General features: G+C 37.2%; 1 protein-coding gene across 4 annotated transcripts in view; it reads left to right on the top strand.

Annotated features, from left to right (window-relative positions):
* Positions 1-25,073, top strand: part of LOC121323538 (H(+)/Cl(-) exchange transporter 3) — a 42,347-nt gene extending 17,274 nt beyond the window's left edge. For 2 of the 4 annotated variants that reach the window (XM_041264654.1, XM_041264658.1), the window contains 12 exons: positions 9,215-9,372; positions 11,763-11,862; positions 12,730-12,917; positions 13,383-13,505; positions 15,662-15,868; positions 16,117-16,197; positions 16,344-16,889; positions 18,861-19,047; positions 19,417-19,815; positions 20,246-20,462; positions 22,816-22,891; positions 24,704-25,073. In XM_041264654.1, the coding sequence (XP_041120588.1) occupies positions 9,215-9,372; positions 11,763-11,862; positions 12,730-12,917; positions 13,383-13,505; positions 15,662-15,868; positions 16,117-16,197; positions 16,344-16,889; positions 18,861-19,047; positions 19,417-19,815; positions 20,246-20,462; positions 22,816-22,891; positions 24,704-24,868 (2,447 nt within the window). In that variant the 3' untranslated portion in view covers positions 24,869-25,073. The remainder of the gene's footprint in view (positions 1-9,214; positions 9,373-11,762; positions 11,863-12,729; positions 12,918-13,382; positions 13,506-15,661; positions 15,869-16,116; positions 16,198-16,343; positions 16,890-18,860; positions 19,048-19,416; positions 19,816-20,245; positions 20,463-22,815; positions 22,892-24,703) is intronic. The other 2 variants (XM_041264666.1, XM_041264674.1) reach the window with 1 other exon arrangement.
* The last annotated feature ends 2,160 nt before the right edge of the window (positions 25,074-27,233 follow it).

The raw sequence follows: 27,233 nt of genomic DNA on the forward strand, positions 1-27,233 counted from the left end.
CTATATTATCTTTTCTCTTATTTGCACTTGTGATAATGCAAAATAAGCCACAATATAATTAGCTCCCTTTCCTCATGTTTATGGCTTCAGTTCATATAAAAAGATCATTTCCTTTAACTGAAGTACATAATGTGCAGAATATTAGGTTTGTATTTTTTTCCATGTCCACTTTGCAAATCCTCAGCTTTGTAACCATAAGATTTATTTGATGTGTTGTAACAGATAATCGGTTTTGTATAGAAGTTCAGAGCATAACCAAGCATAGATGTATGGTTACAATACAATAGGCTGTTACTTTTTAAGGTGTGCACTGTCAGTGTGTGCATATATATATAATTTTTTTTTTTCTTAATAATTGTATAGTAAATTGATTGTTGCAGTGCCAGAGACTCAATTAAGAAACAAGCAGTGGCTTTTCCCGAGTACAGTCTCATGCTGTGTGGGGAGTTGCAATTATAAGTTTGTCATGCATAAGGGCTGTGGCTGCTCAAACTGTACAAAATGACGTCTCATATTAGACTGCTCAGGATCTTTCAGCCAATCCAAGACCACGTTTTGCATTCTGTATTCCTTGAGACATCACAAAGAAAACATTTTCATGACCACAACACTGTCACTTTCAATTTTTACTTTGTTGTATTCTCCATATCAGCATGGTTAACGTCACCTACAGTGAGGCATCTTTTGGAATTCCATTCAACTGCAAAGTCCATTCAAAATGGTGGCATCACAGTCAGCCATAATTAACAGTATTCTCTTCATCACCCTTTTCCCTCTTTACAGTGGACTAAATAAATGATCGGTAATGAACTGGATTTTTAACTTGTGTATTAATAATAAAGCAGTATTTAACAGAGTTATAGGATGGTGAATGTTTTTTGTATGGGTTAAATTGACACTTGTGGCGCTTAAGCGGACCTCAGATTTCACCCTTGTTCTGTTCATTTCTACATTATAAAACCATGTAATTGCACACTAAACACGACATAAAAAGTGACGTGACATCGTGACAAAGTATTTGCCCCTGTCTGATTTTCTGCATTTTTGTACATTTTTCATGTTGAATTTGGTCAGATCTTTTTGTGGGTTGTAGTAGTATATAGAGAGAGTATGAGAGAAAAAAATGACACCAAAGTTTGGTGCTTCTTTCATTTGTTTGGTGTGCAAGGTAATCAAACATGCAATCTTCAGGTGTGAAAAAAGTTGTGCCCCCCCTCCCCAGAAACCACTGCTCACTAAAAACAACATGAATGCTCGTCTCAAGTTTGCTAAAAAGCACCTGGATGATTCTCAAGAGTTCTGGAACAATGTTCTATGGACAGATGAGACATTAAGAACTCATATCAACGTTCAAGCATGGTGGTGGTAGTGTCATGATTTGGGGATGCTTTGCTGCATCAGGAACTGGATGACTTGCCATCATTGAACCAACCATGAATTTTGCTCTCTATCAGAGAATTCTACAGGAGAATGTCAGGCCATCCGTCTGTGAGCTGAAGCGCAGCTGGATCATGCAGCAAGACAATGATCCGAAAAACACAAGCAAGTCTACATCTGAATGGGTGAAGAACAAGAAATTTAAACTTTTGGAATGGCCTAGTCAAAGTCCAGACCTAAAACCCATTGAGGTGTTGTGGCAGGACCTGAAACGAGCAGTTTATGCTCAAAAAACCACAAATGTCATTGAGTTGAAGCAGTTCTGCATGAAGGAGTGGGCCAAAATACCTCCACGACACTGTGAGAGACTGATCAATAACTACAGGAAGTGTCTGGTTGCAGTTATTGCTGCTAAAGGTGGTGTAACCAGTTATTGAGTTTGAGGGGGCAATTACTTTTTCACACTGGGGCATTAGGTGTTGCATAACTTTCTTTAATAAATAAATATCAAAATTTTGTGTTATTTGTGCACACAGGGTCCCTTTTCTCTAATATTAGATTTTGGTTGAAGAGCCGATAACATTCATTGTCAAAAATATGCAAAAATGCAGAAAATCAGACGGGACAAATACTTTTTCACGGCACTGTATTTATTTACTCAGAGAGGGACTGCTAGTAAACATAAAAAGTGTTGTGGGGATGAGGGATTCATGATTGTCTAAAAAAATGTAATTAAAATTAGGGATGCACTGAATCCAGGATTTGGATTCGGATTCGGCCGAATACTTAGGATTCGGTGAACCGAATCCGAATGCTATATCCGCCCAGACGCACATCGGTTTTAATACATCCCTCCAATGTGTGCGGCTCTTCTTTTAAATAAGTTACTAATCCGGTATTGAATGTAACTGTTGTATTTAATAATAGGTATTCAAGAACAAGAACTCTGTCACAGCTCTCAACTCCCTAAATTACTGGTAGCGCACACACTAAACACATCACACAGCTGCTGAATGCAAACATACTACCTCCCGTATGCAACAAACTGTTGTACACTTTTGTGCTTTGTTGCTTTGTCTGTGACGCGTGTTCTAGAGATCATACTGAGATAAAAAAATAAACTTGGTCCACAGAAATATATATTTTTGTAACTTTACAACTGTCAGATGTGCAAGACGTTGCACAGTATGCTTTAGTAAATGCCATTTTACGTTATTGTAATGTGCCAGTACAAGTTGAACCATTTGGGAACTGCTGTGTTTTATTAAAATAATTTTAAAACTATTTTGTAGCCTATTTAATAGGTGTTACACACAGTGCATTTAAATCGATGTGCATTTTATTTCGCAGGGAGATTCAAGTCACTTATGGTAATTTTTTCCTCATAAGCTCTCTGATCAGTTGACACGGGTTGAAATGTCATAAAAGGAAATAGTAGGTTATGGCAAAGATGCAGCTCTCCTTTCTTGTAAAGGTAAAGTAAATGGTTCTATATTTTGACGTTTCTGTTGTGGGGGGAGGGTCTAGCTGTAAATTGTGTACGTTTCAAACGGAAGTGTTATGCAGGGATGTATTTTCATTCGGTAATAAAAATATTATTAACTAAAAGGCTCAAAACAATAGATTATGCGAGTCCCTTGTTAGTAGCTGCCAGTCTGTTTTTCATTCAACAGTTTCCTTCAGTTTTCTTGACAGTTTTTGTAGATTCAGTATTCGGTTCGTTATTCGGCCAAATCTTTTAAGATGGATTCAGTATTCAGCCGGATCGCAAAAACTTGCATTCGGTGCATCCCTAGTTTTAATGATACATTTTTGTCTTTTCTAAGCTTGCATTCTTGGAAAGTATTTCAGATACCCTCTAGGCTGGATATTTGAGATTCTGTATTGTCCTTTTAGAAGGTTGTCAATGTTAACTGTACCTCTGAACCACCTGACGGAGTTTGTTGCTTTGTACAGTACAGTTGTTTTCTGCACTGCTATATCAAGGTGGGTTGGAAAACATAATTTGACAACCAAGTTTTACAAAATGCAAACATAGCAAGAGAAAGCAACACAGCATTAAATACTGATTACGTACCTTTCATTATTCAACAAATTAATGGGATTGGATTCCTCAACAGCTGGCAGTACATTTAAAAGATTACAATACATATGTAGATCACCTGGATGAATTGGGTATGCAGCGTATATACATGTTCCTGGAGTTATAATTAAGAATCTCTATGAGGGAAGCATATATGTTTTTATAAATGTACTGCCACTTATTTAACTGCTCACATCTCATAAACACGATGGCAGCAGAGTCTCTATAATCTAGATGAGTAAAACGCTATATATATATATATATATATATATATATATATATATATATATATATATAATTTATTTTGTATTATATAGTGGGGATTTCTTTGCCACTTTCAGGCCCTTTATCACTGTGTTCTAATGTAAAAGAAGTACTTAAAACAACAGGTTCCAAAACAGGGATGTGCCTGTATATTTATTTCAACACAACAAAATAAAATAAACAGAACAAACCCAAAGTCCGCCAAGTGCATTAGCTGGACTTAAACAAACAAGTTCTAACTAACAAACCTGATGGCTAAGGTGTTTACCTGTCACCAAAACCACTTGTTTACTAAACAAGAAGCACTCATACAGTTCACACAGTACCTTTCTTTAAGGTTTATCCCTTTACACAGACCTCTTTCCCAAAAGCAGACAGACCCTTGCATATATTTTAGGACCTTTTTAAATACCTGCCTACTTAATCATAGGCAGGTGGTTCTGTTTCTGGCTCTAATTCCAACCCCAAGGTATTCTAGGGTCTGTAGTCCTGCTACATATATATATATATATATAAAATATAATATTCACACACACACACACACATACATATATATTATATTATATATAATTACAGACACACATACACACAGTACCAGTCAAAAGTTTGAGTATACTTGCTGGAAACTAGGTTTTTTTCATAATTGACAATGTTTTACGCTGTATATGTTTTTGTAAATACTTGAAAATGAAAACACATGTTACAATATGCAAAACAAAACATAAGGAGTATCAAAGCAATGTTCAAGAAAATTGAAAATTGTCTCTAAATCTTGGATTCCTCAAAGTAGCCACCCTTTGCCTTAATAACAGCCTCACAAAGAAGAGCCATTTGGTTAACAAGTTTCAGCAGGAAATCACCCGACATGTCTTCCCAGCTCTTTTGCAACAATTCCCAGAGATGTAGGGCACTTGTGGATAGCTTTGCTTTGACTCTTCTGTCCAGTTTATCCCATACAAGTTCTATGGGATTGAGGTCTGGAGACTGGACAGGCCAGGTCATTAGATTGAGTTGTCCTTCACTTTCCTTCTTCGCCAGATAGTTCTTGCACAACTTTGAGGTGTGTTTCGGGTCATTGTCTTGCTGAAGAATGAAGGACTGCCCAACTAGCCGTAATCCTGAGGGAATGGCATGCCTCTGAAGTATGCTATGATAGCCATGCTGGTTGAGCTTGCCATGGAATTGGTAAAGATCACCAACTCTGTCACCAACAAAGCAACCCCAGACCATGACACTGCCTCCTCCATGCTTGACAGTGGGAACCACACATGCAGAACTCGCGCTCACCCTCTCTGCATCTTACAAATACTCGTTGGTTGGACCCAAATATTTCAAATTTTGACTCCTCGGTCCATAAGACCGACTTCCACTCCTCAGACGTCCAGTTTCTGTGTTTTTTGGCCCAGGCAAGTCTCTTCCTCGTATTCTGCACTCTTAACAATGTTTTTTTTGCAGCAATTCTTCCAGTTAGGCCAGCTTCACACAATGTCCTCTGAACAGTTGATGTTGAAACATCTGTACTTCTAGTAGCATTTAGCTGAGCTTGTATTTCAGGGGCAGTTAATTGCCGGTTTCACAGACTTGTGACTCGAATGAACTTGTTTTCTGATTCTGAGGTCACCCTTGGCCTGCCTGATGTTGTTCTGTCCTCATGAGTGCCAGTTTCTTCAAATCGTTTGAAGGTCTTGGCCACAGCAGTTACAGACACTTGCAAAGTTCTTGCAATTTGCCGTAAAGATTGACCTTCATTTCTTAAATTCTTTTTTCTTTGCTAAACTGAGCGTATTTTTCCATTTTTTGCTTCTGTCACAGAGACGGCCGAAGTGGGCGGCGTCAGACCAGGAAATAAAATACACAAACACAGGACGGATGAATTGAAATGATGGGGACGCTTGCTTGCCCCGGTTTATTGCAAAATAAAAGGTTTAAACAAACAGAAAACAGGACAAGGCACTTTACGCCAAAATAAATAGACACACAAAACAGACAATACTAGACAAACACGGTGAGCAGATAGACAGACTAACAAGTATCGTGCTGGTCCCACCAGCACACAATAGCAATTGATAATACGCTCTATTACTCCTCCTCTCTCTCTCCTGTTCCCTACTCACCAAACACCCAACCGCGAGTGGGTGAAAACATGCTGCTTTTATGCAGCTGTACCAAGATTCGACTGCTAATCAATCATTCAATTGGAGTCTCGGTACAACTGCACGTGAATTAATAAAGTGCAATTCCCCATGCTCATATATTACTTTTTACTTGCACGTAAAGTGCTGTGCAATCCTCGTGCCTAAATATAAATGTGCATTTTTAAACACACATGAAACACAGACCCGTTTACATCCCGTTTACCAATGCCTATACACCAACATTAAACACACAGCACGCAACATATAACAGATAATATACACAGGGGCGGGCACTTTGTCACACTCCCATACATTCAGGAATGACAAATTTGTGCCTGTGCTACCTATATTTATAGTAATCATGGACCCTCACCTGTTAACAGTAATTGATGACAAAAGGTTAATCGGGTAACATGCTAGTTAACTCAGAACATCTAACAAAGACACTTTTATACTTAAGCTAACACCGTGTGATACACATTTCAGACTTTTAACTGACTTGGGCTTCAGACTGAAATCCCCTTGCTTTGGGTGACCATTTCATTGAAATTGACAATATTTACATTTTCATTTAAAAATTAAATTTTTTGAGCAGTTCACTTATGATTATCCGCTTATAGAAGTACTCGTATTATATAATGAAATATTAAGTGTTTATAGACAAGTTTATACATTTAAAAGCATAGATAATCATGAAAAACCTGGTTTGAAGCAGGTGTACTCAAACTTTAGACTGGTACTGTATATACTGTGTAGAAACTGTAGAGTATTTTCATAATTGAGTTTGGCATTAATAAAGGGGTATTGATCAAACATGCTGTACATTGATTGCAAACCTTCACAATTTGTTTCTATAAAAATTTTATATATATATATATATATATATATCTATAAAAAAAAAAAAAAATACAGCCCACAAAAAAATTGGAACTGTGGATAAGGCCTCATTGTAAGGAAAGTGTTTTCCTTGACCGAGGGTGTGCTCCAAGCATGCTTAGTCCCACGCAGAGGGTTTTTTCACTGATTTACATTTTTTGTTTGCTTGGATCTATAAATTCCATCACGATTGCACTAGTGACGACATTGTGCTTGAGTTTTCCAAGCATTGCGAGGTTACACCCCGACAGATGTGTTTTTTCAAAACTGAGTTGCATTTTAAAAACAATTTTCATATGCTAGGAATTATAACAAAATGGCAAGATGGAAATAGCAAAGGTGTCGGATTTGAAAATCTGGAATTTTGTGGAGGTTGTTCAAGGCAGGAAAAAAATTATGAGTAGGGTTTCTGTTTTTATTCATTTCATTTTCTGCTGCTTATTTTTAGCTATTTTCGAGTTGTATGTAAATCGTTTTTTTCGGGGCTTTCTCTTTTTATACACTATATATGTCTATATAGTGTATGAAATTATTGTTTTCGATTACTTTCATTTTTTTCTGGCACAATATGTATAGTAACTCGACAGTACTTGCACGCTTCAATTGTACCTTCTTTCCTTTGCTGTCTTCCACAACAAAATCCGTATGGGCATTTTTTTTACATTTCACCACAATTTGCTGTATTGTTTTAATTTGCTGTATTGTTTTAATTTGCTGTATTGTTTTAAATTGTTTTAGTCGTACTTTAATATAGCTTTAAATCTTGCAAGCGTGTTAGAATCCTCCAATGGAAATGTAGGAATTTGCTGTCACTCATTAGTCAGGGTGGTTTTAAAGTATTTAGAATGAAGGCATGCAAGTCGGGAAGGCAGGGCTTTTTTTTTTTTTTTTTTTTTTTGCAGGTATTTTATTACATTTTTTCATGGGTCAAGTCACCATGAATTGAGTAACCATTTCCAGTATTTTTTGGATATACACCAATTTCATTTTTTTTTTTAATCAGAAGTGTTTTATCATTTTTTATCGGTTAAAACCAAAAATCAGAAACCGTAATTGTAAATGATGATGAATTTACTGAAGGCATCTGCTTTTTCTAATGTTGGTATTGGATAAAGTTAACACAGCTCTCGTATGCACTACACACCAGTTTTTTCAATATATGATTTATGTCTGGAGCTACAACACAGCTTGAGGATGTCAGCATTTGACTGCTGCAAGTATGCTTGTTTACCTGCAGTAGCATTGTGTAAAGCAGGTCCCAAGGGGTGAGGATACATGTTTCTCCACAACCAAGAGTTGCTTTGTGGAATCCAAACAAATAGTACAGAAAACAAAAGTGCGCGTGAATGTCTGTATCAGTGTGGTAAGAAGGGTTGTGGAGAGAGAAAAGAGCAGTGGTTTTTGTAAGAAGTGAGTACTGTTTGGTGTGTGTGTTGGTACAGGTAAACAGCCTAGCTGTCCTATAAAGTTAAGGAAACATCTGTCAAGTTGAGTTTGTGCTCCAAGAGGAGAAAGGGTTTCTTTTGTTAGTGTGTTTTCATCTTGTAAACAGTGTAAATAAAATTGTGTTGTACCTCCATTCTATAGGGCCTCTCATCATTGCACACAAAATGGCTTTTTATCAATTTAACAATTACCTCATTACACTCTATTGAGGTTACATTCAGGTGCTCAACCTCAAGCTGACTTTGAGCTCACTGAGGACACCTGATGGACACTCCTGTAGAATTGCAGTTTTTTTTTTTTTTTTTTTTAAAAGAGAAACAACGCTTTGTTCAGTCTTAAGCCCTGGACAGGTGCGGCGCGGCACATTTTGCCACCAGTATCGCTGCCATTGCTTTAATAAGGGGTTGGGCAGATCAGTGTGAGACGATACCTCTAATCCTGCGGTGCCGCTGAGCAATTTTTTTATGGGTGCCGTGTGGTACCGTCGGTGGATTAACCAATCACAGCCAAGTGCTGACAACACGTGTTTTGCCAGGAAAAATCATGAATGAAACTGTTGTCTACGGAGATGTCCAAGCATCCTGAAGCGTTTGATCCCTCCAACATTTCATAAAAAGACATGCCAGTCAGTATTTTATACATCGCCCCTGATAAGCATCCTTCCTGACTTTTTATTATTTCTGTAGTTCACAACTATTTCTACTAAATAACTGGCATAAAAGGAGGATTTTCTAACGCTCTAGTAGTAGGCTACTTGCTGTCAGCAATATATTGTTTGTTTATTAGCCTATCTGCAGCCTAATATTCTACTAGGTGATGCAAAACTTTTGGCCATATATGTGAATTACATTTGAGTACATGGCTTATGGTATGGTACTGACAACTACGGTATGTGTAGTGCATACCGCTCCTGTGTGTCTGGGTTCAGACTAGCGGTGCCACACCGTGCCTGTGTCTCGGGTTTAAGACTGATGTATTTACTCACTGTACCACTATATACAGTATAATTAACGATAATTTTGGTCTTTTTCAGGAAATCACTATACAATGACAAATGGGGGAAATATAAGCAGTTCAACCCATTTACTGGACCTTCTAGATGAGCCCATTCCAGGAGTTGGTACCTATGACGATTTCCATACAATTGACTGGGTTCGAGAAAAGTGCAAAGACAGGGAAAGGCACAGAAAGGTAAAGAAAAAAAAAATTAAAATAAAGGGACATAAAAAAGGAATATTAATGTGTGCATTATTTGCTGTTCAATGCCTGCTAATTTACAAGCAGACACGGATTACTTTTTTTTATTGTAGTCCTTTTATTTATTTATTTATTATTTGAAATGTCGTGTATATTTACGTTTTTACATCTAAGGTCATATCACAACATGGTTTCCTCACAAATTACTATTAAACAACTTAGTCACTATAGTTCACCAATTATGCTATAAACTACAGCAATACATTACTCCAATAGTGATTCGCAGTTCTGGCTGAATTTTAATTGATTAAATCATGAATGTTTACTCTCTGTAAAAGTGCACCTTGTTTCAAACAAAAAACCAGACAATTTAAGAAATAGTGATTTTTAACTAGTTTTATTATATAGCACACATGGATAAGCAAAGACAGCACAATAGATATTCTAAATCTAATAGCTATAGGCAGCTCTTGATAGGTTAAAAATTATATATTTACCCTTGTGGAGCTTGAAGACAGGTTTCAAGAGCAAGAATGTTTCAGAGTTTTGCAAGTCCAGTTGTAAAAAGAGTCCATTAATGTGCAAAACTTGATTTAAGAGTCCTGGAGTTTCATTGCAAATTTTTTGATTTCCAAGAACAATGTGTGAAGTTTTTCTTTTAAAATCCCACGTAGAAAGTCAGTTGCATTTAATCCTCTTCAAAGATATTGTCTTTTGGTTGCAATTCAATTCAAAATTTAGTTCCAAGGTAGATTGAAGTTCTTAAGTTGAAGAAGGTTTTTTCCAACAAGGCAGCTTCTGTAGCTTCCAGATATATCGATGATTTTCAGTCTTTTAAAATTGGCATGAGATGGGTGTTCTGAGACAGTCTATTTGGGATTGACACAAAATGTAACCTCATTGGCAGTTGGCCTTAGAAAAAGATGTGAACTCTTGATCTTCGAATAATTCTTGTCCACTCCTTGGATAAGGCTGTCCATCAAATATCTTCTTAAAAGGTAACTTTAACAAAGTCTCTTTTATTAATAACTCCACTGTGCACCTTCCTGTCTCTATAAAACCTTCATATTCATGTTGCCCACAAAAAGATGAATAACTCCATACCTTATTATATATGGCTACTCAGAGCCTGAGTAACACAAAGTATATTTGGTTATAAAGTACTATTTGTTCATTTTAAATTGTAACTTATTCTTTACAGATTTAACCATGTATGTGCAAAATGTCATTTTAAGGCACAAAACAGATATTTTCAATTCTTAGTATCATACTGACAGTTATCAAAATGCAGGAAGAATTCAGCACATACAAGAAAAATATATAATTATATTAGAATACATAAATTTCCCTCACAGAAATTAATATGCGGTCAAGGCAATCAATCAGTGACTGGGCTGAAAGGATGTCTGTGGTCTTAACCTGGCATGTTTCCATGAATCTTGAAGCGCTTACAGTATAATGTTTCCAATTCTTTGTACTCCGGAAAGAATAGGGTGAAATTGATGAGCCTAAAATAGAAAGTAGCCCACAGCTCGAGCAATTTTCAGTTTGTGATAACTTGCCAACAGGAGTAATGTGATCAGAGGTTCACCTTGTAATAGATAACATCAAAGAAACAGGGCTGAGATTGAAAGAAACATTTTACTCTCTAGATCATGAGTATTGACTTGGTGATAAAATAAATAAATACACATACTGAATAACAGTATCAGTTCAGAGGAATAAGATTTACCATCCTAACAAAAAAACTGATAGCACAATTCTATCTTGGGTTTCAAAAAGGTGCAAAGCGAGAGAGAACGTGTTGCATGATTCTCCTTTGGAATTATTTACTTTTCCTCGTATAGTTGTTTACATGGAAAGCTAATTGGGTTATGCTATGGATTACTGCACTAGTTTCACCTCTGGAGGTCTAGATTTTAATCCAGGCTAGGTCACAAATGAGTCACGTGTAAATTTGACTTCGGTGGACAGTAGTTCACATAGCATAACTGCAACATAATATGCTGTTGTTGGCCTTGAACTGTCTTGCACCTTAACAAAGTGATGATTCCTTCCCTGGCACTGCTTGTGCTATCCCTGATCTGTAGATGAATACAACAGAGAGAACCTAATTTTGGTGATCAAGAAAATGCACTTCCGGCTATTTTCTTAAGCATCAAAATTCAGCACCAAAAATGTAAGTCAAGTGTAACTTTCTGGCACATCACTTGAAACAATATATAGAGAATAAAACCTGTACTTTCTAATTTCACAGGCCTCGATTTGTCTTGGATTTTTGCATTAAATTGATGACGTTAGTTTGTACAAGGTTAGTACTGTAAAAGCAGTTTAAAATATGTCCATCTTTAAGATACATTTTTGGTTTAACTTTTTTTTTTCAGATTAACAGCAAGAAGAAAGAATCAGCATGGGAGTTTACAAAGAGCTTATATGATGCTTGGTCAGGATGGCTAGTTGTGACTCTAACAGGCTTGGCTTCTGGTAAGGAGAACTAGAAAAGACTTATTGAACCTTATCCTAACATCTCCTGAACATTAATTTAGAACAACATCAAGCGCACAGGGCATAGAAAGCTTTTCAATCCACTAAATTAAATCTGTCAAGATACAAACACAGCAAATGGATTACACTTAACATGATGCACAACTGCTGTACATGGCAGTTGAAATATATTTTTAACTAGAACAAATATTGATTCTAATATACTGAAACTCTTTCGCATATTTTTTGTTTATTAAAGTAAAACAGTATTTTGAAATGGAGACTCCTGTTGCTTAGCAGTTTGAACCATTCATCTTTTAACGTGATTTTCCTTTTCCTTATGTATTTCAAGAGTAAATCTGTAAAACCTGAAATAACTCAAACTGTGCTTGGGTCACCTAACTAACTGTCAGTGTGGTCAATTATCTAGCTGGTGATGACTGACGCGTTAGACGTTAATGCTTAAATACTGAAAAGTGAATTTACTTCTTCTCCTGTCTGAGATGTGCGCAAAGATAAACTGTTTATACCATTTTTAAAATGTTAACTGGAAAATTGCATTACCAAACTAAGCTGTCCTTCAAGAAAAATAGCCTTGTAGTCTAAGCAAGAACAATTTGCAGGTGACTGATTCTATCACATATGTAACCTCTTGGTACTTTTATCATTCATTAGAAAAGACAACTTGCAGTAACAATATTATGTAAGGATGAATTGTAGTGAATGATATGAGTAATTTTATTTTGAAAACTGCAGTTTCATAACCATTCTGTGAACCGAACAGTTCCGGAGAGGTTGTCTTCAGGCCTGTACCATCAGTAAGCGCTGACTCGGACTGAATGTTCCTACGTTGCCTTTCCCTTGTAGGCGCTCTGGCAGGTTTAATAGACATTGCTGCAGACTGGATGAATGACCTGAAGGAAGGCGTCTGCCTCAGTGCATTATGGTTTAACCACGAACAGTGCTGCTGGGGGTCAAATGAAACGACCTTTGAGGAGAGGGACAAATGTCCCCAGTGGAAAACATGGGCAGAGCTGATCCTCGGACAGGCTGAAGTAAGCATAGCGATGGGGCGGGATTTTAAAATGTGTGTTTTGGGAATAAGGAAGATAAAAAAAAAAACTTCCTTTTGTAATGGCTTCTTTTGTTTTTTATGTTTTCTTCTTAGTATTACAGAATTTAGAGAGCTAGAGTATTTTAACATAATTTTATATAATTTTAACCAAACCATAAGTAGACAGATCAGACATTTAATTTAGGAGATTGTATGTACTCGTAAGTGGTAATTTGTATTTGAGAATTTTAATTGGTGTTTTGTTTTGTGAGGAGAAAAAAGCGCTCGTAATAGTTTCACACAGAATTTTAAAGCCCATTTTCCGTCTCATAAACATACTAGTAGTCACCAACTTTATCAGTAGTGTTGAAGCAATAAGTATCTTTTAAATGCACATATTGTTTGCACTGTTTCTTTTATTTCATTTGCTATTTTATTTATATATTTATGTTCTTCTGTCTTGCAGGGTCCGGGTTCCTATATAATGAACTACTTCATGTATATCTACTGGGCCTTGTCTTTTGCATTCTTGGCTGTTTCAATGGTAAAGGTGTTTGCACCATATGCTTGTGGTTCTGGTATCCCAGAGGTAAGGTTTTATTAGTGGCGTTTTGTGAAATCATTTTTTTTTTTTTTTTTGTCAGAAAAAAATGTTCCTTAACAAAATATTTACAAGCAGCGCCTACTTTACATACACATATAACACATTCTAGCTTCATCTTGGTTCCATTTTAAACCATTCTAAACGTTAAGTGATTCTGAAGAATTACAAAAGCAATAGGTAGATTAGCGTGTGTAACAAGGTAAATTATGTATCAATGCAGGGCTTTTGGAAACTGTTCAGAGAGGAATAAATTGGACATTGCACAATATTAAACAAGAAAGTGATTGTCTCTGCTGGGGATGCATATTCCTGGTAAAGGATCCTGTTTGAAATGATTGTCCTATCCTTGCTGTCTTGTGCTGGTATTGCCGAGGAGAATAACTTATCACCTGTTAAAACACTGTGGAAAGTAATAGTCGTCAGCGCTTAGAACAGGCTTGCTTGGTTTAACGTGATTCACCCACAGTCTGTAATAACCTTACGTTCAAAATGTCTGTTTCACAAAGATGGCCGGAATGGGGGACGTCCAACCAGAAACAGGAAAATAAACAAAGACAGAGGTGGAGTTTGATGGAGCTGAGCGAATGGTCTCGCTCAGCATTGAATAAATAAACAGAACAGAAAATAAAAAGGTTGTAACAAACAAAAACACAGGACACGGCACTGGTAGCCAAAATAAACAGACAAACAAAACGGACTATCACTAAACAAAACACGGTGAACTTCCAGACTGAACCAAAAACACGGTGAATAAAATTTATATTTTTATTATAATTATTGTACTGGAGGTCTCCAAGAGGTCAGTGGTTTTGCAAGGTGCAAAAACACGCAGCTTTTATGCAGCTGTACCGTGACTCGATTGCTAATCATTCAATTGGAGTCTCGGTACAACTGCACGTGAATTAATAAAGTGCAATTCCCCATGCACACATATTATTACTTTTTACTTGCACGTGAAGTGCTGTGCAATCCTCGTGACAAAATACAAATATACATTTTAAACACTACACTGTGTTTAAAATACACTGTGTTACACAGACCCGTTTTATATCCCGTGTACCAATGGCTATACACCAACATTTAACACACCACACGCAACATATAACAGAAAATACACACAGGGGCGGGCACTTCGTCACAGTCCCCCAATCACCAGTACAGTAATCAAACAAGCCTTTGTGTGGTTAAAAGTTATTTATTAAGACACTCATTACAGTAATGAAAAGATGGCAGCATTTCTACTGCATTAGAGTTTGCCTAGTCATCCTAACTCATTGGACTTGTCACTGTTGCAACTGAAATCTAGTAAAATGTCTTCAAGCGTGTATATGTGTTTTTATTCGATATCATTCAAAGGTAGGCAAAAGAGTTATATAATCTGCAGTTGGACTTTTCTAAGAGAAATAGTTTATATTGGTATGCAACTAGCAAGAAGCAGCTTTGTTTTATACTGTTAAAGTACATTATTCCTCTAAAAATTTAAACTTGTTTCAAAAAAGTGTTCAAATCACAGATTATACTAACACTGCAGTCATTGCTGAAACTGCACTACCTTAGTACTGGCATGTGGAACAGTAATTCTGTCTGAGAGTGTTGCTCTTCAGCAACGAAAGAATATAGCTGATTGAGTCGAGATTTAAAAAAATATGTGTTTGACCTTTAAAAATCTACAAACAAAATCTATCCAAGTGAGAAGACAAAAATCTGTGCTTACTGAAAATTCTGACTCGGTTACTTAATATCATTATATATAATTATTAGCCAAGGGCTCTATATCCCCCAGACTGTGATGCTTAGCCAAGTAGGAAAGTGCTAAGCCCTCTAATTACATTTAGGCTATAATTCAGTCTCTAGACTGAATTCTAAATGGAAGGTGATGCAAGCAATGAACAACCTTTGTTCTCTGCCGCAGTATGGGCTGTTGAGTACAAGTGTATTTTGTGCATATAAGCAACTTTTAATAAAGGCAATGTTTAATAAATCTATTTAAGATTATTATTATTATTATTATTATTTATTTATTTTTTTTTAGTTTGAAATCCAATAGGACTAAAAGGAACTAGCTCTCTTGGCAGACAAGAATAACATTGCATGTTCTTTTTGTTTCAGTTATATATAAGGTATTCTTTCTTTGCTTACAGATCAAAACAATCCTGAGTGGGTTCATCATTCGAGGGTACCTGGGCAAGTGGACACTGTTGATTAAAACTATAACTCTGGTGCTGGCGGTGGCATCAGGCCTGAGCCTTGGAAAAGAGGGGCCTCTTGTGCATGTTGCCTGTTGTTGTGGCAACATCTTCTCTTATCTATTCCCAAAGTACAGCAAAAATGAAGCTAAAAAACGAGAGGTAAATGCTTTTTTTTTTTTTTTATTTGCATGGTTTTCTATAAATCTTAAGTATAACGATCAAGAAAGGATTGTCTGCTAAACTCTTGAATTTTGTGATGTACAATAGCTTAATTTTTTTAATAGCTTTTTTACATTGGAAAAAATAGTTTATAGTGACAATTCATAATCGTGGTGAACAGTTAAGGATCAAAACAAGAAATAATATGTACAAGAAAGAATAACTCTTCTGTTTGCTTTTCTGCCTAGGTGCTGTCGGCTGCATCTGCAGCTGGAGTGTCTGTTGCTTTCGGTGCTCCAATAGGCGGGGTTCTTTTTAGTTTGGAAGAGGTTTGTTTGATTTTAAGTGAGCAAAATAAGTCAAATGCACTCAATAGTGTATTTTTTTTTTTGGGGGGGTGGGGTGATGCATGCATTTTTTGTATTGGTAAATCATTTCACTGATGTGATTTTAACATTATTATGTGCCTTCGCAGGTTAGCTATTACTTCCCCCTGAAAACACTCTGGAGGTCATTTTTCGCTGCTCTGGTCGCTGCTTTTGTCCTGCGCTCCATCAACCCCTTTGGAAACAGCAGACTGGTATTGTTCTACGTGGAGTACCACACCCCATGGTACCTGTTTGAGCTTGTCCCCTTCATCCTGCTGGGGGTCTTCGGAGGGCTCTGGGGGGCCTTCTTCATCCGCGCCAACATAGCCTGGTGCCGCCGGCGCAAGTCCACGCACTTCGGGAAGTACCCGGTTCTGGAGGTGATCACCGTGGCAGCCATCACGGCGATCGTGGCATTCCCCAACCCCTACACCCGGCAGAACACCAGTGAGCTCATCAAGGAGCTGTTCACCGACTGTGGGCCCCTCGAGTCCTCCCAGCTTTGCCAGTACCGCAGCGAGATGAACGGAAGCAAGGTGGTGGATGACATCCCTGATCGACCCGCCGGGCCCGGCGTCTACTCCGCCATGTGGCAGCTCTCCCTGGCACTCATCTTCAAAATCATCATGACCATCTTCACCTTTGGCATCAAGGTCAGTCCTGTATGGCAGACCCAGGGATGCATGATGTTCACCTGATTTTAAAGAATCCTTCCTCATTGCAAACCATGCTGTATGTCTTGGAGGAATACCAGTAAAACTTGAAAGTAGAAAATAATAATAATAATAATAATAATAATAATAATAATAATAATAATAATAATAATAATAATAATGAGAAATAAATAACAAAAAGTCAGCTGTGTCATTATACCCGAGTGTGGAATTATCTGGTGAGTGGTATGAAAAGGAAAGGAAGCCTTTGGAGAGTGCAACTACAGGAATAGTTTACGGATTGCACTCTGGGGCACTGCGGCCCTTTGCCAGTTTTGTTGAGGATAGGGCAGTTATCTAAACTCGTGTAGTGGAAATATTCTGCACATTGCAAGCCTGTCACGCTTATCACAAAACTTGGCCATTTTCATTCAAATCTGGCCTTCAGAGGAATTCAAATTATTTCATGCGTAAGCATATGAAATTTGAGCACATGCATACATTTGTATCTAATGTTTACCATTATCAAGGCATTAGCATGGCTAATAAGCTAAATATTTAAAGGACCAACACAGATTCTACAGAATTCAAACAGTTGTATCTGTGTTGTGCTGTTTGCTGGGAAGTGAGTTTATGATTTCTCTACTTTTGTCTCCATAACAGGTGTCACACTAGTTTTTCTCACTATTAGCCGCGATCCCGCTTATCAAACCGCTATTTCTCCCTGTCTAGACTGATCTCATTTTTGTAATGTGTTTTTTTGTAAGAACTGTAAGTCGCCTTGGATAAGGGCATCTTTTATAAGAAAATACACACATATATTAACAACAACAATAATTAACAATCCAGATGGAATTAATAATCCCGATGGAATCACCTGTTTAATAGCCTTATACATAACTTGCTTGACAAACCTGGGGGGAGTTAATTCAAATTAAATAAAATGGGCTGAACGGGCTGTGGAATAAGAAAGGAGCACCTTTCGTACATTTTACATTCAAAACAGCGACAAAATTTACCAATACAGTACCAAGGTAAGGAAGTGCAAACTGTTGTTTGATCAGTCTAGGGTTTATATACTGCTTTTAAAGTAAAGCTTTCCTGCATTGTACAGGTAGTTGTTTAGTATCTGCCAGCTCGACCTATGTTACATACCGACATTATGGACTATACCTGGAAAGTGATTAGTTTTGTTTCAGTCCGAAAGAACGACCATGATTGCAGCTTCCCTGTTTATTTTTTAAACATGTATTCACACTAGTGATGCTGCTGTCATAATCATTCTTTTGAATATAATCATTACATTAGATGTGGACATAAACTTGTATGATTGCTGGGTGTTTTCCATTGCTGTAGTACCCCAGAAAGCGCCTGCATTGATTGGGTGAGTGAGTGAGTGTTGGAGTGATGTGGGTGGAGTTTAGGCCTGCTTTTTAAAAGCATTATTTTGTGCCTAGCAAAACTGGTTTTGTGCTTGCCGCATAATTTTGAACATGGCCGGATCTCACAAACTGTTGGCCACTCCCTCCAAACTGCGCTATGCAGACATTGTATTTGTGCACAGCGAAAAACGGATTGTGGCATGCAAAAAGAAGTTTTGAAGGTGGCGCATAATGGCCATTTGCAACACGCATAACCCTCTGTGCGGTGTGCAAACCTTTCGAATATCTGGGCCATGGTATGTTTCATATGATCCACAATATTACTTTTCAAAGAAAATAATTTCAGTGATATATAACACCCTATTGGTATAGTACATTTATATCCCACTCAGATCCTAGATCTTAAGTGTTAAAATGCTAGGCTAAAATAGTCTTATAACATGAGAGAATATTAATGCAGCATTTAAAAAAAAAAAAAAAATCCTGGAATTTGGATTTCTGGAATACTGTTAGCATTATTTTGTCACAAGAGTTTGAACAACTGCAGTAACACCTTTTGTAATTCTTTCATGCTTTCTCAAACTTCTAGGTGCCATCTGGTCTGTTCATTCCCAGCATGGCTATCGGTGCGATAGCTGGAAGGATTGTGGGCATAGCAGTGGAGCAGCTGGCTTACTACCACCATGACTGGTTCCTGTTCAAGGAGTGGTGTGAGGTTGGGGCGGACTGCATCACACCGGGACTCTACGCCATGGTTGGGGCTGCCGCGTGTCTGGGTTGGTTGACATAACATAACACATTTATCTGCAGTATTTTATGGATCTACAATTTTGACCAAAAAAAAACAGTAGCAATAAAATGCCATCAATCTGAGAAGCTGACAGCACTTCTGAAAGTGTTGTAGAGATTGAGTTATTGTCAGGGGCAGCATTGCAAATAGACAGTAAGAGGCTTCAAAGTTTGATTTTTGAACCCTGTTAAATTTTTAAAGGCAATGTACAGGGCAATATTTAATGTCTTAAAGTAATTGCACAAATAGTGTATATAGTTATTAAAAAAATAATCTAAATAGTTAAGTTTTCAGATAAAACAGGCAAAGGTAAATGGGCAGTAATGAAGGATGTGTTCTGCTCTTTACCTGGTAGGGGGTGTGACCCGGATGACAGTGTCGCTGGTGGTCATTGTGTTCGAGCTAACTGGCGGTCTCGAGTACATCGTGCCCCTGATGGCAGCAGTGATGACCAGCAAGTGGGTGGGGGACGCGTTTGGCAGGGAGGGCATCTATGAAGCGCACATCCGCCTGAATGGTTACCCCTTCCTGGATGCCAAGGAGGAGTTCACACACACCACGCTGGCCTCCGAGGTGATGCGGCCGCGCAGGACCGACCCACCCCTGGCTGTGCTCACACAGGACGACATGACTGTGGAGGAGCTGGAATCCGTCATCAATGAGACCAGCTACAACGGCTTCCCTGTCATTGTGTCAAAAGAATCCCAGAGACTGGTGGGATTCGCTCTGAGGAGAGATATCACCATTGCCGTAGGTAAATATCCCTTTTATATTTAGCCTTAGCCTCATACTCAATGTGACACTGATTCCAAGGTTGGAGGATGCTACTACATTCTCCCATAGCCTCCAGTGCACTCATCAGAAATTAGACATTGCTGGTGTAAAAGATCCATTTTTCATTTATTTTGGATTTTTTTGACATTGTGGTACTCGTATACCTGTAATCAAGGGCCAGGTGGAGATTGCATCAGGGCATTGCTTGAAATGGGTGACAAAATACAATTGATAAATTCTTCAAAGACCATTCCTTAGCATAACAACAAAATATTATCAACACAGATTTTGAGGCTCCGAGAACCGATCACCTATTTTGCAACTGCTAAGGCAGACCTGGAGAAGCATAGAACTGGAATTGACCTTTTTAAATTAAGATTATTATTATTATTATTATTATTACATTTCAGAAAATGCACGTCGAAAGCAGGAGGGTATTGTCAGCACGTCCAGGGTGTACTTCACCCAGCACGCCCCGTCGCTCCCTGCTGACAGCCCCAGGCCTCTGAAACTCAGATCCATCCTGGACATGAGCCCGTTCACTGTCACTGACCACACGCCTATGGAGATTGTAGTGGATATCTTCCGGAAGCTGGGGCTGAGGCAGTGCCTTGTCACACACAACGGGTAAGCTGCATATTACCAAGTGAGACAACAACTAGCAATGCTATGGTAAAAAACTGAAACCCTTTCTGCCTATCTGCTTAAGAAAAAAAAAATACCCTTTCATTGTAAAGGTGTCAGATACTGATGTTTTAAAAATACTATGCATTTAGTGTTAGCATTGCTACTGCATAAACAACCATAGCATTGCAATCTCACCTTTCTGCAGTGTGTGTAACCTGCATGGCTACTGCCTGTGTATTCTCACCTGAATGCATCACCAGTAACAAAATACCTAATGTATGTGTTTTGTTTCTTTTTATGTATACTTATTGTTTTTATGGTTCCAGTAGTTGAAAGGAGATCATCATGTTTACAAGTGGGGTTTTTTTGTGTTGCCACAGTCAAAATGGTTGACATCATAGAAGGAGCTGTAGAAGTCAATGGATGAAACAATGATATTCATCTTCATCCACCAGGGGGCGATACTTAGAGACTATTCATAGCACTGACAGAGTACTGTTCTATAAAATTCCCTATTCCCTAACCAGTTCCTCGTTTTAAAATTAATAAACATTTAGTTTTGTGGTGGAAGTGCCAACTTAATAGTACCACCACTGCAATAGTTCACGCCACTATTAAATAATTGTAATATATAATATCAAGCAGTCATCAACAATAACTATAGCATCATTTAGGTTTTTTTAAGCAATAATCGCTGACCCCAAAACAACAATCAACAAAAAAAACACCAGTTACTGCTACTTCATTTTGTGTTCAGTCTGCTGTATTTTGTTACAAATGAGGCACAGCTTTTACTGTGATTCCATTCTGTGCTGTTAGAGCAGTTTTTAGGATGCCTCAGTGCAAATCCAGACGAGCACGTTTGAATGATGCCAGAAAGAACTGCTCAATTCACGTATACAAATAAAAGCCCTGTTCTGTTTTTTAAAACATCTGAAAAAAAATTAAATAAAAAAATTCAAAAACACTGAAAGAAGAATGAACAGTGAAACCCTAAACATAATCTAAACTAAGTCAGTACTGCCATATCAATACTGCCTCCGGGTGTCTGAAGAAACAAGTACAGGAACTCCCACACTACAAGTAAATCTTCACTTCATTTGAACACTGAGTGGGAAGCCCGCTGTGTTTTGTAAAGATAAAGTATGTATTTTGGATTTATTATTTATTTAAACAGGGAATAAACAGGTTATTTTGAAACAGATATAACCAGGCTTCACAAAAGAACTATATCACAGTAAGTACATATGTATCTTAAAGGTGTAATAGCCAAGGCTTATGTGGGTGTCCTATCATCTGCAACACAGTTAGTGGATTTAACAGGAACAATGCTCATCATCCGATTCAAAGTGACAATAAATGCTGAGAGCCGTGTCATAGCAAAGGTAAACACTCATCTATTAAAAGGTCAGATGCTAACAATTTCTTATATTGAATACTAACTAACAGGAGTTAAAGATTTCAGTTTGATCTCCATTTTAAAATGTGTTTTATATTCCCATAGACGTTGTAGAGGCAATCCAGACATGATAGAGCATTTCCGAGGTTTATTTAACAACACTAAACAAAACTTGTTTTTGGGGAGGGGGATCAGAATATTAAATTATTTACTTTAAATTCATGCAGCTTTTCTTTTGGGGAGCATTGTTACATTACATCGGATTGCTTTTGTCATGATTATTTTGTATATTTTTTCATTTATCTGCTCAAAGGCTTTTTTTCTACACCTCACAGATACCCTTGTTTGGATTTTAGTGGAAATTGAAAATATTGTTTGAAATGGACAGAACTCTCTGTATTGGCTGCTTGTTCATAGCAGTTCCAAGAATATGAATGCCATTTACATACAAACATTAAATTTCAAATTTTGTGACAAAATTACATTTATCACCTGTTGTTGTGATAACAGTAGTGTTCATTGGCTGTATTGGTATACTTTTCACAAAACACTGGGAGCAATACTTAGGGTTTGAAGAGTCACACTAGTGGAGCAAAATAAATCGCTCATCATGCCATTTTTGCACCTATTTTAACCCTGGCTAAATAAATCCCTTTGATTTTTATTGGACATATCACATACTTCTAATGATTGTTACACTGAAAAATAATCAGCAGTATGACGCTGTTGCCATGGTTAAAAGCACTTTCATGCATTTAAGGATAGCAATTTCATTGCATCTGTAAACGCTTTTATCATTTGTTTTTTACAGTTTTTTTTTATTTTTATATGACCATGTTTCCACACTTACTTGATTTTACTAAATATTTTATTTTTGTTTTATTAGCTGTGCTTTCTGTTGATTTTGTTTGCCTTGTTTTCAGTCGCAATTAGCATAACATGATGTGTTTGCAGGATTGTCTTGGGGATCATCACAAAGAAGAATATATTAGAGCACCTCGAGCAACTAAAGCATCACGTCGAACCCTTGGTGATTAGATACATCAGATCTGCCTCTTAGACCTGTAGAATGAATCAAGGAGGGGATGCATGAAACTTGTGAACAGTTCAAAGTCTTCTCTTTCCTAAGAGGTTGGGAAAGAAAGACATGTTGATACATTCCTAAAATTAAAAAAAAAAAAAAAAAAAAAAAAACAAAAAAAAAAAAACACAAGTATGGGAAACTTTTTAGGAAGTTAATGTTACCATAGAATTTGATTGAGTAGGAACCAGTTAATCGTTTAATTGATTCTGGTCCACAGCCATGTAATATCCAGATGTATTTATTGTTGTTCATCTCAGATGTTCTTTGTTAGAATGCAGGCTTGTGATGCCAGTGTTGTTTTACTTAATTTAATGGAAGTAGTAGTTTTATATATGTGTGTGTGTGTCCTTCTCCTGTATATAAATTTAAAGTGTGCATGTAGAATAAACATGTATTTACTACCTTTTTGCACCCCACGTTTCATTATGAGATTTCACTTGATTGTTAAGAAACAAGCTAAAGTTAATAGAAAAAATCCATGCTTTACATTTTATGGTAACTGGTTGATGACACCTGGATAGTTAAGTAGTGTCCGGTCTGTTCAGTGATTGGCATGTAATTTAATGTAAATAATACAACTAACTAATAATAACTAGTATATTTGAGACGCTTTTAAGGGACAGAGTTAGAATGCCATTGTCTTTGTACATTTACAGGCAACAAGTCTGTAGCAAAGCAAACTCCCACCATCACACCCCCAGCTTGTGTTAACGTTTCACAAGCGTTTCATGCTTCCTGCTGTGACTGTACTAACGTGTGTAGCCCATGGCTACAGCTTTCTTTGCCCTGCTTTCTCCACTTCTTTCCTGTAGTGTAAATATCCTGTCCGACTACCTCTCCATGTTTCACTTTGTCGCTAATACCTCCACGTCCTCACTTGTGTCTCATGGAAAACTAAGAAAAGGGTTAAAATTTTCATAAGAGAATTCAGAGGTGCACTACTAAAAACAACTAAATGTTACTGTATGGTATACAGCATAAATATGTTTATACTATAGCAGTATGCCTTCCCATCTTGCACCATTATTAGATGAGTAAACACTCTAATGATATTAAGGCAGAAACAAAATTGACGACTACTGCTTTTTTTTTTTAATTAGGAATTGAAAGTAAGAACATTGGCTGTCCCAGTATACTGCCCTGTCCTAAAATTTAGCTCCAAGCAGATGTAAAAGGAGATGCCCTTTCGTAGACAGAGGACAGAAATGTGATTCCAATAGTAAATGCCCAGTATATGTATCCCTAAGTGCACTCTTAAACTCTTATGACAATCTTAAGGTGGTAACATGGTTTATGTTAAAGGTGATATGGTATTGGAAGAAAAGGTTTGCGAAGGGAGTGGAAACAGTTGGCTAAACATGACAATGGGTCTCCTTTTTTTTGTTGTTGTTCCTTTGGGATTAGCATCAATTTTCCTTGTACTCACTCCTGCTCTCTCTTCCTTCCCTAAAAGGTATAGTGTACATGTTTTTGTTGGCATATTTTGGTTAAGGAATTAATTAAATGATTTCTTATCTTGGTCAGATGGGAGTGATTAAAATAGACCACACAGAGCTCGAACAAAGAAATTGCTACTAAAAAAAAATCCAGACAATACATTTTCAGCATTGCGCACAATTCCGTTTTTAAAGAGGCCTAGTTATTTTACAAGCTTAAATTCTTACCAATTTCTGCCAACAAAAAAGGTTTGCTTTACCTATCCAACACTGTAGACACTTGGACCTAACTGTTTGTCTCTCACTTTGTTTTGTGTTTTAGGCGTCTCCTTGGCATTATAACAAAAAAAGATATCCTCCGTCACATGGCCCAAATGGCAAACCTCGACCCAGAGACAATAATGTTCAATTAAACCCCATGGAGGAGGAGGAGGAGGAAGACGAGACGGAAGAGGAAGTCCTTCTGTTGGACAGCACAGCGCTCTGACCTGGGATCCCTCCTCAATAGTAACTTAAGTGAAACAAAATAAAAGAAGATAATGATTCTGCAACGTTTGCACAAGATGCTGCTTCAGTTGAGGAGATGTGAGTAATGCACTTCAGTGTTACACAGGGAAGATTACTCCTCCCCTTATTTAAATGTGCACTGGATATGGCTGGAAGAGGTCTGACAAGACAGTACAATGTTGGAAGAAACAGTGAGCAAAGTACATTGTTTGCCTATGTAAAGGGTCAGATTAAACTGGGCATCCACTGAAAGTGACTTGAGCTATCTAAATATGACTGCAGGGTGCTCCCCTTTTGTGCTTTGTTTACTTATGAAACTTGTCTATCACAAATCATTTCCACATTCCATAATTTAAAACTGTTGCTTTTAAAGGAAACACAAAAACTATATATATATATATATATATATATATATATATATATATATATATATATATATATATATATATATATAATTTTCTTTCTTTTTTTCTTTTTTTAAAACCTTTTAAGAATCTCTGGCGTGCCACCAAAACGGCTATTTCTCATATTGAGATGCTGTTAAGTTTAAAAAATATATATATATAAAATAAGTAATGCCGCAAAGTGCATTTTTTTTAATGCCTGTGTGTGTGAGGAGTGAAAACACAAAGTAATTTAAGTTTAAAGATCATTGTTTTGGTACTTGAGCTGCCAAATCTCATTTTGAAGTTTCAGTCAACAGCATGGCTTGCTGTAAGTTTCTGCTTTTATTTAAAGTAAGTGGATGTTGGCAGAATTGTAACAAACAGCAGATGCACTAATGTCCTGCACTACATGTAGAAACTACATCTGATTAGCTGTTCGTTTCAGCAGCATCACCCATGATGGCCAGTGAAGGTGGAGGCCCTGAATAGTAATGCATCTGTGCACTCCAACAATGGAAACCTGTTTTTGGTTAAAGCTTTTCTTCCTGCTGACAGTAGAGTGTAAAATTGCACCAGTGTTTATTTTTTGTTTGTTTGTTCAAGTCATTTTGAAGTCATTGTAGGCTGATATTACATAGTGAAACAAAGTCTACAGTATGTCAGTTAACAGATTATTAGATTCACATGAATATTAAATAATTAGGAAGACAATAGTCTGCATCTTCAGTGTACTTCCTTTGTTGTCTCCATTACGTTGTCATGACGACTGTGAAGTTAGGAAGAGGTCAAGCTCTGTAAGAACACCAATACATCTAGATTTAACACAACTGGTTCATGTCATTCCACCTGGTAATTTCTGAACACCATGGCACAGCATTATTTCCTCAAGCTGTTGTTACATACCCTTTTGACATGAACATATGCAAAATTAAACAATGTGCCTGTGCAACCCAAAGGAGCCCTTTTTTTGTTTTCATAGCAACATGCACAGCACCTTACCTGCAGATATTAAAATGCTAATTCTTGAGCTAGTGTGGGGCCAGTGTTTTTGTGTGTTCTTTTTAACAGTAATCGTCCTGCTGTTGGTTAATGAAAAATGCATTGTCTTTGTTAACCTGTGGTGTTGCCTAACACTATTTAATATTGATCTTGATGTTTTTTTGTTTGTTAGATTTGCATATTATGGCGAATTTAAAAGTCTTATATACTTTGGTGGTTTGATTGTATATTAATCCAAAAAATATCTTGCAAAATTAAAACTTTAATTGAAATTAAAAACAACTTTGTTTGGAATCAATGTTCTGCTCTTGGTCTCCAGTTATAGTAATGCAGCCTAAAGGGGATACTTCATATCATCTACGTAATCAAAGTATTTCATTTCTTATTGTTTAACGTCTGCTTCTAACCACTTCTATAAGATTATTTTCTGTAGTGAGGTAAGGGGTGTACAAAACAAACAGTGATGCTCATAGGAAGCAGCACTGCCTCTCTCACACACTTATTCAGTACACAAACTAAGGAATTTGTTATGTTAGGTTAATCTTTCTGAACCCAATTACTGTAGACCAGTATTGACAATTAAAACTTTAAATACCCCCCCCCCCCCCTCTCTCTCTCTCTCTCTCTCTCTCTCTCTCTCTCTCTCTCTCTCTCTCTCTCTATATATATATATATATATGTGTGTGTGTGTGTGTGTGTGTGTGTGTGTGTGTGTATGTATGTATATATAAACATTTCATTCTACAACTGAATGCCGGTGTCACGGGAAATAAGTTAGCGTTTGCCTTTTTTAACCTTTCTGCGCACGCGCGAATTTTAAAATTGAAAGGCAATGTTAAGCCATCTCCATTCGCTGTTGGTAAACTTTAATTCAGAAAATTGTTTTTCTTTTAAAAATTGTCAGGATCTTTATTGAAGCTACGTTATATGTCGTTTAAATCGAAAACACGTTGTTATGTT

The sequence above is a fragment of the Polyodon spathula genome, chromosome 1 (genome assembly GCF_017654505.1).
Source record: "Polyodon spathula isolate WHYD16114869_AA chromosome 1, ASM1765450v1, whole genome shotgun sequence".
Classification (NCBI taxonomy): domain Eukaryota; kingdom Metazoa; phylum Chordata; class Actinopteri; order Acipenseriformes; family Polyodontidae; genus Polyodon; species Polyodon spathula.